This window comes from Oncorhynchus tshawytscha, linkage group LG10 (genome assembly GCF_018296145.1).
Source record: "Oncorhynchus tshawytscha isolate Ot180627B linkage group LG10, Otsh_v2.0, whole genome shotgun sequence".
NCBI lineage: Eukaryota > Metazoa > Chordata > Actinopteri > Salmoniformes > Salmonidae > Oncorhynchus > Oncorhynchus tshawytscha.
The window spans coordinates 8461988-8476531 of NC_056438.1; the positions used below are offsets into that span (position 1 = coordinate 8461988).

The 14544-nt window shown below is 44.9% G+C and overlaps 1 protein-coding gene across 2 annotated transcripts in view; it reads left to right on the plus strand.

Annotated features, from left to right (window-relative positions):
* Positions 1-2238: 2238 nt before the first annotated feature.
* Positions 2239-14544, plus strand: part of LOC112259689 (zinc finger and SCAN domain-containing protein 22) — a 33943-nt gene continuing 21637 nt past the window's right edge. The window contains exons 1-3 of one of the 2 annotated variants that reach the window (XM_042329394.1): positions 2243-2954; positions 6654-7100; positions 14115-14146. In XM_042329394.1, coding sequence (XP_042185328.1) covers positions 2789-2954; positions 6654-7100; positions 14115-14146 — 645 coding nt within the window. In that variant the 5' untranslated portion in view covers positions 2243-2788. Of the gene's footprint in view, positions 2955-6653; positions 7101-14114; positions 14147-14544 lie in introns of both variants that reach the window. The other variant, XM_042329396.1, reaches the window with a different exon arrangement.

Below are 14544 nucleotides of genomic sequence, written 5' to 3' on the forward strand. Positions count from 1 at the left end.
ACAACAAAGAGTTACACATGGAATAAACAATTAACAAGTCAATAACACAGTAGAAAAAAAAGGGGGGAGTCTATATACAATGTGTGCAAAAGGCATGAGGAGGTAGGCGAATAATTACAATTTTGCAGATTAACACTGGAGTGATAAATGATCAGATGGTCATGTACAGGTAGAGATATTGGTGTGCAAAAGAGCAGAAAAGTAAATAAATAAAAACAGTATGGGGATGAGGTAGGTGAAAATGGGTGGGCTATTTACCAATAGACTATGTACAGCTGCAGCGATCGGTTATCTGCTCAGATAGCTGATGTTTGAAGTTGGTGAGAGAGATAAAAGTCTCCAACTTCAGCGATTTTTGCAATTTGTTCCAGTCACAGGCAGCAGAGTACTGGAACGAAAGGCGGTCAAATGAGGTGTTGGCTTTAGGGATGATCAGTGAGATACACCTGCTGGAGCGCGTGCTACAGATGGGTGTTGCCATCGTGACCAGTGAACTGAGATAAGGCGGAGCTTTACCTAGCATGGACTTGTAGATGACCTGGAGCCAGTGGGTCTGGCGACGAATATGTAACGAGGGCCAGCCGACTAGAGCATACAAGTCGCAGTGGTGGGTGGTATAAGGTGCTTTAGTGACAAAACGGATGGCACTGTGATAGACTGCATCCAGTTTGCTGAGTAGAGTGTTGGAAGCCATTTTGTAGATGACATCGCCGAAGTCGAGGATCGGTAGGATAGTCAGTTTTACTAGGGTAAGCTTGGCGGCGTGAGTGAAGGAGGTTTTGTTGCGGAATAGAAAGCCGACTCTTGATTTGATTTTCGATTGGAGATGTTTGATATGAGTCTGGAAGGAGAGTTTGCAGTCTAGCCAGACACCTAGGTACTTATAGATGTCCACATATTCAAGGTCGGAACCATCCAGGGTGGTGATGCTAGTCGGGCATGCGGGTGCAGGTAGCGATCGGTTGAAAAGCATGCATTTGGTTTTACTAGCGTTTAAGAGCAGTTGGAGGCCACGGAAGGAGTGTTGTATGGCATTGAAGCTTGTTTGGAGGTTAGATAGCACAGTGTCCAATGACGGGCCGAAAGTATATAGAATGGTGTCGTCTACATAGAGGTGGATCAGGGAATCGCCCGCAGCAAGAGCAACATCATTGATATATACAGAGAAAAGAGTCGGCCCGAGAATTGAACCCTGTGGCACCCCCATAGAGACTGCCAGAGGACCGGACAGCATGCCCTCCGATTTGACACACTGAACTCTGTCTGCAAAGTAATTGGTGAACCAGGCAAGGCAGTCATCCGAAAAACCGAGGCTACTGAGTCTGCCGATAAGAATATGGTGATTGACAGAGTCGAAAGCCTTGGCAAGGTCAATGAAGACGGCTGCACAGTACTGTCTTTTATCGATGGCGGTTATGATATCGTTTAGTACCTTGAGTGTGGCTGAGGTGCACCCGTGACCGGCTCGGAAACCAGATTGCACAGCGGAGAAGGTACGGTGGGATTCGAGATGGTCAGTGACCTGTTTGTTGACTTGGCTTTCGAAGACCTTAGATAGGCAGGGCAGGATGGATATAGGATATAGGTCTGTAACAGTTTGGGTCCAGGGTGTCTCCCCCTTTGAAGAGGGGGATGACTGCGGCAGCTTTCCAATCCTTGGGGATCTCAGACGATATGAAAGAGAGGTTGAACAGGCTGGTAATAGGGGTTGCGACAATGGCGGCGGATAGTTTCAGAAATAGGGGTCCAGATTGTCAAGCCCTTGGGCGAGGAGCTGCCGGGGGGGCGGAGCTGTTGGCCGAGGTTGGAGTAGCCAGGCGGAAGGCATGGCCAGCCGTTGAGAAATGCTTATTGAAGTTTTCGATAATCATGGATTTATCGGTGGTGACCGTGTTACCTAGCCTCAGTGCAGTGGGCAGCTGGGAGGAGGTGCTCTTGTTCTCTATGGACTTCACAGTGTCCCAGAACTTTTTGGAGTTGGAGCTACAGGATGCAAACTTCTGCCTGAAGAAGCTGGCCTTAGCTTTCCTGACTGACTGCGTGTATTGGTTCCCGGACTTCCCTGAACAGTTGCATATCACGGGGACTATTCGATGCTATTGCAGTCCGTCACAGGATGTTTTTGTGCTGGTCGAGGGCAGTCAGGTCTGGGGTGAACCAAGGACTGTATCTGTTCTTAGTTCTGCATTTTTTGAACGGAGCATGCTTATCTAAAATGGTGAGGAAGTTACTTTTAAAGAATGACCAGGCATCCTCAACTGACGGGTATGTTTAATTTATCCTTTCTTTAGAAACAGCAATATCTGATCATTTGATTTAGGTCAGGCTGATGTCATTAATACATGAAATGTAAAACAATTCCAGAAAAGGTATGCTTGCATTTATCCAAGAGTATTTCCAAGAGTATTTCTCATAAATTCTGACCTAATGCTGCTCATTCATCATGTTGATTTAGTATTGTATGGAGTAATGATAAACTGTTGACTCCTGAGGAAGAATTGATTCTCCCAGATCATCCTATACTTATGATAACCACTATTTGTCTACATGTAGTCGGCGTTCTACTTTACTACTGGTCTGTAGGCTGCCTTGCACAGTAAACTCCCATCCAGCTGGCGGCGCTGTTGTGTTTCTGGGTTCGTCACCAACTAGAACAAAGAACGTCCCAAGATTCCTTGACTAGAACACGGAAGTAGGATTGGTAACGAGTTTTTATTGTTCCTTGTGTGGAGTAAAGAAAGACATACTTACTAAACTAAATAGGCTACCCATCTCTAATTTTATTAAAATGTCTAAACTACAGATGTTGTGTGTGTTTTTAAATGAGCGTTTATCGGCGGCTGCTGTGGATATTTTTGGGGCAGTTGAGAAAACGGTAGTGGAGTACCAGGAGGAGAATGATCGGCTACGGAGACTGCTGCGGAGGACACCAGAGATACAACTATGTAGAATAGGTTCGTATGTAGATACTGATAGCTAGCTATAGTTCTACTTTATTGATACACTGTTAACTGATCACCACTTCATACACGTTTAAGAAGTTGTTTTTAAACCTACCGTGCATGGATAAAAACATTGTCATAAAAACAGGAAGTGATTTTAATTTATAAATTTAAAAAATTATAGCTTCGCTTCAATTACTGAGAAGTAATTGAAAATGGATTCTAGTTTTTAATTATTGAATTGGCATTGTAGTTAACCTAGTCTTGAATTTACTCTCGTAAATTCAAATAATTGACCCTAACCCTGATGTCTAAAGCCTGTATAGAGTCCCACAATGGGGGTGTAATAATACCCATAAAACCTAGCGCTCAAACAGGGTTCCAATCGTTTTCCCACCATTCATTTTCCCATAGGGGATTTTAGAACACTTAACATTTAGACTGCGTTTCATGTTGGCTTACCCCGGTGTGACGGTTTGATAACCATGTATATCTCTCTCAGACAAGGTGACTTTTAGCAATATTTTCTTCAGTGGCGGTCGGTCGGTGCTGTTTTTTTTATGAGCACGGCCTAATTTCTATTAGCATATTGGATGACTGTCATTCATATTCCATTTTCCTAGCTCAATGTTAAATCGATAGGTTTAGGTTACTACATTATACTCACATTTTCCCTTTAGCCATTTCTGAGGTTGCTACAACCTAGCCTATGAATGAAAGTTTACAACATAGTTGCATGCACAGGTTGAGAAACATTTTAGGTGACAGACAGCGACACATTTAATACCGCCATGCAGACTCTTGCCTGCATCTAACTGATCTAGGGTGTAATTACTAATCCAACAGTTGGATCGCCATGTCCAGCAAGCTAACATAGCATCCATTTTTGTTTGAGTAGGCTAAACTAGCTAGCTGCATTCGCTAGCTAACATAGCATCCATTTTTGTTTGAGTAGGCTAAACTAGCTAGCTGCATTCGCTAGCTAACATAGCATCCATTTTTGTTTGAGTAGGCTAAACTAGCTAGCTGCATTTTCTAGCTAAGTAAGTGAAAGTGGAAGTGTTAAAAAAATGAATTATAGCTTTCTCTCGCTCTTCATTTTTTAAGAAATTAATTTGTTAAAAAGTGATCAACTATTGTCTTTCTCTCTTAAGTCAACTACTCACCACATGCATGTTATGCAGTGCTAGCTAGCTGTAGCTTATGCTTTTAGTGCTAGTTTAATTCTCTGATCCTATGATTGTGTGGACAACATGTCAGTTCATGCTGCAAGAGCTCTGATAGGTTGGATGATGTTGTCTCGAAGTTTTCATAATTATTGTGTAAGTCTATAGAAGGGAGGGGGGGGTGAGAACCATGAGCCTCCTAGTTTTTGTATTGAAGTCAATGTACTCGGATGGAAGCTAGCTGTCCTCCAGCTACACTATGGTGCTACCCTACAGAGTGCTGCTGAGGCTACTGTAGACCTTCATTGCAAAACAGTGTGTTTTAATCAATTATTTGGTGACGTCAATATATTTAGTATAGTTTTATCTAAGAAGGATAACTTTAAAAAAAAATGAAATTCACTGTGGAGGATGGGCCTCCCCTTCCACTGATTTTTGGCTTTATTTACTCTGATTCGAAAATGCTAATTAGCATCAAAATAGACATCATGGGAAACTACAAATCCCTGCAGCGCCTGCTCATCATCTCTAGCAGACACCTTTGCTAACAGGTATTTTGTCAATTAAACATTTGCACAAGACAGTTCACAGAATGTTCAATTTAAGGAAATGTAGCCAATTTATTAATTACTACATTTTAGATAACATTATAGTTAATCCAGAGATTCTTACCTTTGCCTCGATTCGGCAGTCTCATGCAGATCATCATGGCATTTGTAGTTCTTTTTGATAGCCACATTAGCAGCTAATTAGGATTTCATTTTGGGTAGTAAATATAGGCAAATATATTGATAAAAGTCACCTTGTCCTGGAGAGATTTACACGGTTATCAAAACGTCATTCCAGGATAAGCCTCCTTGTTTTAAGTCATTGAAAAGGGTAAGCCTCCTTATTTTAAGTCATTGTAAAGGGTAAGACTCCTTATTTTAAGTCATTGTAAAGGGTAAGACTCCTTATTTTAAGTCATTGTAAAGGGTAAGACTCCTTATTTTAAGTCATTGAAAAGGGTAAGCCTCCTTATTTTAAGTCATTGTAAAGGGTAAGACTCCTTATTTTAAGTCATTGTAAAGGGTAAGACTCCTTATTTTAAGTCATTGTAAAGGGTAAGCCAACACAAAACACAGCCCTTATTTTAAATCATTGTAACGGGTAAGCCAACACAAAACACAGCCCTTATTTTAAGTCATTGTAAAGGGTAAGCCAACACAAAACACAGCCCTTATTTTAAATCATTGTAAAGGGTAAGCCAACACAAAACACAGCCCTTATTTTATTGTAAAATCCCCTATGGGGACAAATTAATGGTGGAAAAAACGATTAAAACCATTTCCCTGTTTTGACAGTTAAGTTTTATGGTTGTGACTTGGTTTTTTATTAGGATTCCCATTGGCTGTTGCAAAAGCAGCAGCTTCTCTTCCTGGGGTTCACGTGAAACATGACATCGTCCAGAACATTAATAGACAAGAACTACAGAAAACATTTTTAAAAGGCACACGTAGCCTACATCAATATATCAATACATACACACAAAATGATCTAGGTCAAGTAGGGGAGAGACGCATTGTGAGGTGTTGCTTTATCTGTTTTCTAAAACAGGTTTGCTGTTCGCTTGAGAAATTTGCGATGGAACGGAGTTCGATGCAACAATGGCTCTTTATAATACTGATCGCTTACTTGAATTTGTTCTGGATTTGGGGACTGTGGTAACCTCTGTATCCAGGCTGTATAGGTAACCTCTGTATCCAGGCTGTATAGCTGGGTAACCTCTGTATCCAGGCTGTATAGCTGGGTAACCTCTGTATCCAGGCTGTATAGCAGGGTAACCTCTGTATCCAGGCTGTATTGCTGGGTAATCTCTGTATCCAGGCTGTATAGCTGGGTAACCTCTGTATCCAGGCTGTATAGCTGGGTAACCTCTGTATCCAGGCTGTATAGCTGGTTAACCTCTGTATCCAGGCTGTATAGCAGGGTAACCTCTGTATCCAGGCTGTATAGCAGGGTAACCTCTGTATCCAGGCTGTATAGGCTGTATCCAGGCTGTATAGGTAATCTCTGTATCCAGGCTGTATAGCAGGGTAACCTCTGTATCCAGGCTGTATTGCTGGGTAATCTCTGTATCCAGGCTGTATAGCTGGGTAACCTCTGTATCCAGGCTGTATAGCTGGGTAACCTCTGTATCCAGGCTGTATAGCTGGGTAACCTCTGTATCCAGGCTGTATAGCTGGGTAACCTCTGTATCCAGGCTGTATAGCAGGGTAACCTCTGTATCCAGGCTGTATAGCAGGGTAACCTCTGTATCCAGGCTGTATAGGTAACCTCTGTATCCAGGCTGTATAGGTAACCTCTGTATCCAGGCTGTATAGCTGGGTAACCTCTGTATCCAGGCTGTATAGCTGGGTAACCTCTGTATCCAGGCTGTATAGCTGGGTAACCTCTGTATCCAGGCTGTATAGCAGGGTAACCTCTGTATCCAGGCTGTATAGCAGGGTAACCTCTGTATCCAGGCCGTATAGGTAACCTCTGCTCCTCCTCTCCTTCCCTCCAGAACCCCTGCAGCTCTCTGTCTCTGAAGAGGAGGTTCCCCCTGAGCAGCAGCACTGTGAGCAGGAGTGGAGCCCCAGTCTGGGACAGGAGGACCCAGAGACCAAACAGATTAAAGAGGAACAGGAGGAAGTCAGGACCAGTCAGGAGGAAGAGCAGCTTCAAGGGGTGGAGCCTGATATCATAGAGTTCATATTTACTCCTCCTTGTGTGAAAAGTGAATGTGATCAGGAGGACCCACGTCAAGATCCCATACTTGCTGAACACCCAACTCTCCTGAAAATGTCTAAACTACAGTCGTTTCAAGAGTTTTTAAATGAGCGTTTAACGGCGTTTGCTGCTGTGGAGATTTCTGGGGAATTTGCTAAAATGATAGTGGAGTACCAAGAGGAGAATGATCTGCTACGGAGACTGCTGCGGATCACACCAGAGATACAACTATGTAGAATAGGTTCGTATGTAGATACAGAATGTAGATCTACTAGGTTCGTATGTAGATCTACTAGGTTCGTATGTAGATCTACTAGGTTCGTATGTAGATCTACTAGGTTCGTATGTGGACGTACTGACAGCTAGCTGTACATGGATAAAAACATGTCCGTGTCACGAAAACCAGGAAGTTATTTGAAAGTATGAAAATAGGTTCTAGAATTGACTGACTTTAGAAACAGGAAAATAATAAACAGATGCACATTTCTTACATTTATCTTTCGGTCGTTCAACCTTCATCAGAGCAAATCTCCCCAAACAGTGGGACAGATGAGGCCACTCAGGCTGCGTTTATACAGGCAGACCAATTCTGTCCCCCCCACCCCCCCACTAATTGGTCTTTTGACCAATCATATATCTTTTCACTCCAGATAATTTTCAGTGCTGATCTGATTGGTCAATTAATGGGACAGAGATTAGATTTGGGCAGCCTTAGCAGCCAGAGATAATTACAGACACCTGTGGTAATCTAAACTAACCCAAAGGGCCACTCGATGTCACATCAGATAGAACAGAACATAAAGATGTAATTCTACAAATACAAAATGAGGTGTTTGTATCAGGAACCCATAATCTCAGACAGAACAATACAGACGACAATCTGCAACAAAAAGAAAGACGAGTTAAACACACAACACCTCAGTCCTTTCAGGAAATATTCAGACCGCTTGACTTTTTCCACATTTTGTTACGTTACAGCCTTATTCTAAAATGGATTAAATCGTTTTTTCCTCATCAATCTACACACAATACCCCATAATGACATCAATACCCTATAATGACTTCACAATACCCCATAATGACATCACAATACCCCATAATGACATCACAATACCCTATAATGACAAAGCAGAAAGAGGTTTTTAGATTTTTTTTGCATATGCCATTTACATTTGTATTCAGACCCTTTACTCAGTACTTAGTTGAAGCACCTTTGGCAGGGATAACAGCCTCGAGTCTTCTTGGGTATGACGCTACAAGCTTGTCACACTTGTATTTGGGGAGTTTCTCCCATTCTTCTCTGCAGATCCTCTCAAGCCCTGTCTGGTTGGATGGGGAGCGTTGCTGCACAGGTATTTTCAGGTCTCTCCAGAGATGTTAGATCGGGTTCAAGTCCAGGCTCTGGTTGGGCCACTCAAGGACATTCAGAGACTTGTCCCGAAGTCACTCCTGCGTTGTCTTGGCTGTGTGTTTTGGGTCGTAGTCCTGTTAAAACCTTCACCCCCTTTCTGAGGTTCTGAGCGCTCTGGAGCAGGTTTTCATCAAGGATCTCACTGTACTTCAAATTAAATTGTATTGGTCACATACACATTTAGCAGATGTTATTGCGAGTGTATTGAAATGCTTGTGTTCCGAGCTCCAACAGTGCAGTAGTATCACAATTCACAATAGTACACAAATCTAAAAAGTAAAAGAATGGAATTAAGAAATATATAAATATTATGACGAGCGATGTTGGAGTGGCATTGAGTAAAATACAGAAGAATATAATACAGTATGTACACATGAGATGAGTAAAACAGCATGTAAACACTGTTAAAGTGACCAGTGATTCCATGTCTATGTATACAGGGCAGCATCCTCTAAGGTGCAGGGTTGAGTAACCGGGTGGTAGCCGGCTAGTGATGGCTATTTAACAGTCCGATGGCCTTGAGATAGATGTTTTGTTGAGTAACTCCCGAGTGACGATCAACGCAAATCCGAGCATCACTCCTGGTGAGACAAAACCGCGACTTGTCAATGTTGAGCACTTCTTGCCAGTCTTGTCTGGTCCAGCAACGGTGGGTTTGTGCCCATAGGCGACGTTGTTGCCGGTGATGTCTGGTGAGGACCTGCCTTACAACAGGCCTACAAGCCCTCAGTCCAGCCTCTCTCAACCTATTGCGGACAGTCTGAGCACTGATTGAGGGATTGTGCGTTCCTGGTGTAACTCGGGCAGCTGTTGTTGCCATCCTGTACCTGTCTGTGTGTGTGATGTGTGTGATGTTCGGATGTACCGATCCTGTGCAGGTGTTGTTACACGTGGTCTGCCACTGCTAGGACAATCAGCTGTCCGTCCTGTCTCCCTGTAGCGTTGTCTTAGGCGTCTCACAGTACGGACATTGCAATTTATTGCCCTGGCCACATCTGCAGTCCTCATGCCTCCTTGCAGCATGCCCAAGGCATGTTCACGCAGATGAGCAGGGACCCAGAGCATCTTTATTTTGGCGTTTTTCAGAGTCAGTAGGAATGCTTCTTTAGTGTCCTAAGTTGTCACAACTGTGACCTTAATTACCTACCGTCTGTAAGCTGTTAGTCTTAATGACCGTTCCACAGGTGCATGTTCATTAATTGTTTATGGGTCATTGGGAAACAGTATTTAAACCCTTAACAATCAAGATCTGTTATTTAGATTTTTACGAATGACTTTTGAAAGACAGGGTCCTGATAAAGGGATGTTATTTATATATAGTTTTTAAATAATTGGGTTGTAGCTGGGTAGTGATGGCTATTTAACAGTTTGATGGCCTTGAGATCGAGAGACTGAAAAACAGCTTCTGTTCCAGCTTTGATGCACCTGTACTGACCTCGCCTTCTGGATGATAGCGGGGAGAACAGGCAGTGGCTCGGGTGGTTGTTGTCCTTGATCATCTTCCTGGGACATCGGGTGCTGTAGGTGTCCTGGAGGGGAGGCATTGTGCTCCCAGGGATGCGTTTGGCATACCACTTCACCCTCTAGAGAGCCCTGAGGTTGTGGGCGGTGCAGTTGCCGTACCAGGCGGTGATACAGCCTGACAGGATGCTCTCAATTGTACATCTGTCAAAGTTTCTGAGGGTCTTAGGGGCCAAGCCCCCCGTTGCGCCTTCTTCACCACACTGTCTGTGTGGGTGGACCATTTCAGTTTGTCAGTGGTGTGTATGCAGAGCAACTTGAAGCTTTCCACCTTCTCCACTGCAGTCCCGTCGATGTGGATTGGGGCTCACTCTGCTGTTTCCTGAAGTCCACGATCAGCTTAGTTTTGTTGATGTTGAGGGAAGGTTATTTTCCAGACACCTCTCCACCAGGGGCCCTCACCTCCTCCACCAGGGCCCTCACCTCCTCCACCAGGGCCCTCACCTCCTCCACCAGGGCCCTCACCTCCTCCACCAGGGCCCTCACCTCCTCCACCAGGGCCCTCACCTCCTCCACCAGGGCCCTCACCTCCTCCACCAGGGCCCTCACCTCCTCCACCAGGGCCCTCACCTCCTCCACCAGGGCCCTCACCTCCTCCACCAGGGCCCTCACCTCCTCCACCAGGGCCCTCACCTCCTCCACCAGGGGCCCTCACCTCCTCCACCAGGGCCCTCACCTCCTCCACCAGGGCCCTCACCTCCTCCACCAGGGGCCCTCACCTCCTCCACCAGGGCCCTCACCTCCTCCACCAGGGCCCTCACCTCCTCCACCAGGGCCCTCACCTCCTCCACCAGGGCCCTCACCTCCTCCACCAGGGCCCTCACCTCCTCCACCAGGGCCCTCACCTCCTCCACCAGGGCCCTCACCTCCTCCCTGTAGTCTGTCTCGTCATTGTTGGTAATCAGGCCCACCACCGCTGTGTCGTCTGCAAACTTGATGATTGAGTTGGAGGCGTAAAGTATATATCCAGGAGGGTTGTCGTCTCCTCTTGGTGACACTTCCACCTGGAATTGAAGAGAAGACACGCTGTTAGAGCACCGGACAAAGAGACGAGCAACAAGGTTATTTTCATCCTTGCTTCAGCTCGGTTTGAAGCATCTGGATGTCTGGCCCACGTACATGTTGTCACAAACACAGCGTAGGATGGAAATCACATGTCATGTGACCACGTCCTTCACACAACCTCTTTTCCAGACCTAGAGTGTCTGAACGCTGAGGTTTTTACCAGGGACCTCACCATACAATACATCCTCATTCAGTCCTAACAGCCTGGATACAGAGGTTTTTACCAGGGACCTCACCATACAATACATCCTCATTCAGTCCTAACAGCCTGGATACAGAGGTTTTTACCAGGGACCTCACCATACAATACATCCTCATTCAGTCCTAACAGCCTGGATACAGAGGTTTTTACCAGGGACCTCACCATACAATACATCCTCATTCAGTCCTAACAGCCTGGATACAGAGGTTTTTACCAGGGACCTCAACATACAATACATCCTCATTCAGTCCTAACAGCCTGGATACAGAGGTTTTTACCAGGGACCTCACCATACAATACATCCTCATTCAGTCCTAACAGCCTGGATACAGAGGTTTTTACCAGGGACCTCACCATACAATACATCCTCATTCAGTCCTAACAGCCTGGATACAGAGGTTTTTACCAGGGACCCTCACCATACAATACATCCTCATTCAGTCCTAACAGCCTGGATACAGAGGTTTTTACCAGGGACCTCACCATACAATACATCCTCATTCAGTCCTAACAGCCTGGATACAGAGGTTTTTACCAGGGACCTCATCCTCATTCATAACAATACATCCTCATTCAGTCCTAACAGCCTGGATAGAGGTTTTTACCAGGGACCTCAACATACAATACATCCTCATTCAGTCCTAACAGCCTGGATACAGAGGTTTTACCAGGGACCTCAACATACAATACATCCTCATTCAGTCCTAACAGCCTGGATACAGAGGTTTTTACCAGGGACCTCAACATACAATACATCCTCATTCAGTCCTAACAGCCTGGATACAGAGGTTTTTACCAGGGACCCTCACCATACAATACATCCTCATTCAGTCCTAACAGCCTGGATACAGAGGTTTTTACCAGGGACCTCACCATACAATACATCCTCATTCAGTCCTAACAGCCTGGATACAGAGGTTTTTACCAGGGACCCTCAACATACAATACATCCTCATTCAGTCCTAACGGCTGCAGGGTATCAAGTAGAGCTGGGCGATATGGCCTAAAAAATAATATCTACATTTTTTTTCAGAGGTTTGGATGATTCACAATAAATCTCGATTTCTTGTTTTTCTCCAAACAAATAAAAAAGGTCAAGACATTCTTCCTTTAATTGTCTTTATTAAAATAAACATTAGCGCTCAAGGCCTATTTGTGCAAAACAAATGAACACACCCACACGTCTATTCTATTGTCTAGGAATGTTTGACCACTAGCTGTTTGAATATGTAGTTTATATATAATCATTTTGATTGAAAATGTATTAATTTAGTAAATTTGTAGTTATAATTAAATCAGCCTGTGGTTCTTTGCTATTGGATTGGCAGAACGACACAACTACTAACACATTGGCCTACAGCTGGCCTGAACATCACTGGTTCGAATGCACTTTAATTATCCAACGTCACACATACCGATGTCGAGGTGAAGCCTGTGGCCAAAGCACTGCAGGCCGGTCCAGTTGTTCAAGCGCAATGCTTTTATCATGTTGCTCCCGCTGTCAGGCTCATCTTCCACGATGCCAGAGAGTCTTTGAGAGCCGGGGCTATTACTTCACCCGTATGATCATCAGGGAAGTAAGACGTCTGGAGGCAGACATTTTGCAATTTCCAGTAGTCATTTATGTAGTGGACTGTCAAACTTAAGTACGGCTCTGATGTTCTGCTCGACCATAGATGGGATGTGGTGGAAAAATAAGAAACACTAGCCAGCTTCTCTGTCACTCTTTCGCGGGTAGCAGTGTATAATCACGGCAGGGCTTCTTCAGTGAAATACTTGCGGCTTGGCAGCTGATATTTGTGGTCAACTGTGTTACCTAGCAGCTTTTTAAAGCCTGTCTTTTCTGCTGTAAAGATATCTTTCGCGTAGTAATAGGTCACTGCATCCGTTATCTCCTTCCAACTCAAACCTTTCTTGTCATAAGAGATAACATTTGAAAGGATGCGGCTGGTAGTTTGTCTTTTAGCAGACGTTTTTCCCGCATTCCTCCCATTCCACCGCGTGTTTCAGTTGAAGGGGTTGGTTGTGCTGCTGCTGCTCGTCGTCTTTCGACACATTTTTACACAGGACATTCGTTTGCTGAACATCAGACCTCTTAAACCCGAACCACTTCCATATTACTGAAAAAACATTGCTGCCTTTTTGAGGGGTGATTTTATCGCTACACTTCTCCGGCGTGGATACAATTTGTGAAAGGCTGTCTCGGGTTGTGATTGGTGGATAACCTCTGTGCACGGCTTGTCATGGAATTGGGACATGATTGGGCTGACAGAGAAGAGACGGTGAGATGCTGCATTTGCAAAACGTTACAACATTACAACAGAACCTCGATTCTTGCGATACAGGCATTTTACATATCACGCTAAAATATATTTGAAAAAAATATAGCCCGGCCCTAGTATCAAGACTGTATAGCTATCCAGGCTGTATAGCAGGGTAATCTCTGTATCCAGGCTGTATAGCTGGGTAACCTCTGTATCCAGGCTGTATAGCTGGGTAACCTCTGTATCCAGGCTGTATAGCTGGGTAACCTCTGTATCCAGGCTGTATAGCTGGGTAACCTCTGTATCCAGGCTGTATAGCTGGGTAACCTCTGTATCCAGGCTGTATAGCTGGGTAACCTCTGTATCCAGGCTGTATAGGTATCCTCTGTATCCAACCTGTATAGCTGGGTAACCTCTGTATCCAGGCTGTATAGCTGGGTAACCTCTGTATCCAGGCTGTATAGCAGGGTAAACTCTGTATCCTGGCTGTATAGCTGGGTAACCTCTGTATCCAGGCTGTATAGCAGGGTAACCTCTGTATCCAGGCTGTATAGCAGGGTAACCTCTGTATCCAGGCTGTATAGCAGGGTAACCTCTGTATCCAGGCTGTATAGCAGGGTAACCTCTGTATCCAGGCTGTATAGCAGGGTAACCTCTGTATCCAGGCTGTATAGCAGGGTAACCTCTGTATCCAGGCTGTATAGCTGGGTAACCTCTGTATCCAGGCTGTATAGGTAACGTCTGTATCCAGGCTGTATAGGTAACCTCTGCTCCTCCTCTCCTTCCCTCCAGACTCCCTGCAGCTCTCTGTCTCTGAAGAGGAGGTTCCCCCTGAGCAGCAGCACTGTGAGCAGGAGTGGAGCCCCAGTCTGGGACAGAAGAACCCAGAGACCAAACAGATTAAAGAGGAACAGGAGGAAGTCAGGACCAGTCAGGAGGAAGAGCAGCTTCAAGGTCTGGAGCCTGATATCATGAAGTTCATATTCACTCCTTCCTGTGTGAAACGTGAATGTGATCAGGAGGACCCACTTTGGTCCTTGACTCTTCCCCAAACCCAGACTGTGGAGAACAGAGAGAGAGACTCTAAACCAGTGGATCTCAAACCTTTTGGCACTGTGACCCACATTAAGGGTCTTGACATTCCCTGTGAGCCTCCAGATAATCAAAACAATGCCTCCAGACGCAGTTCAGCCGTAAGCAGCTACACAGTAGGACTTGACAG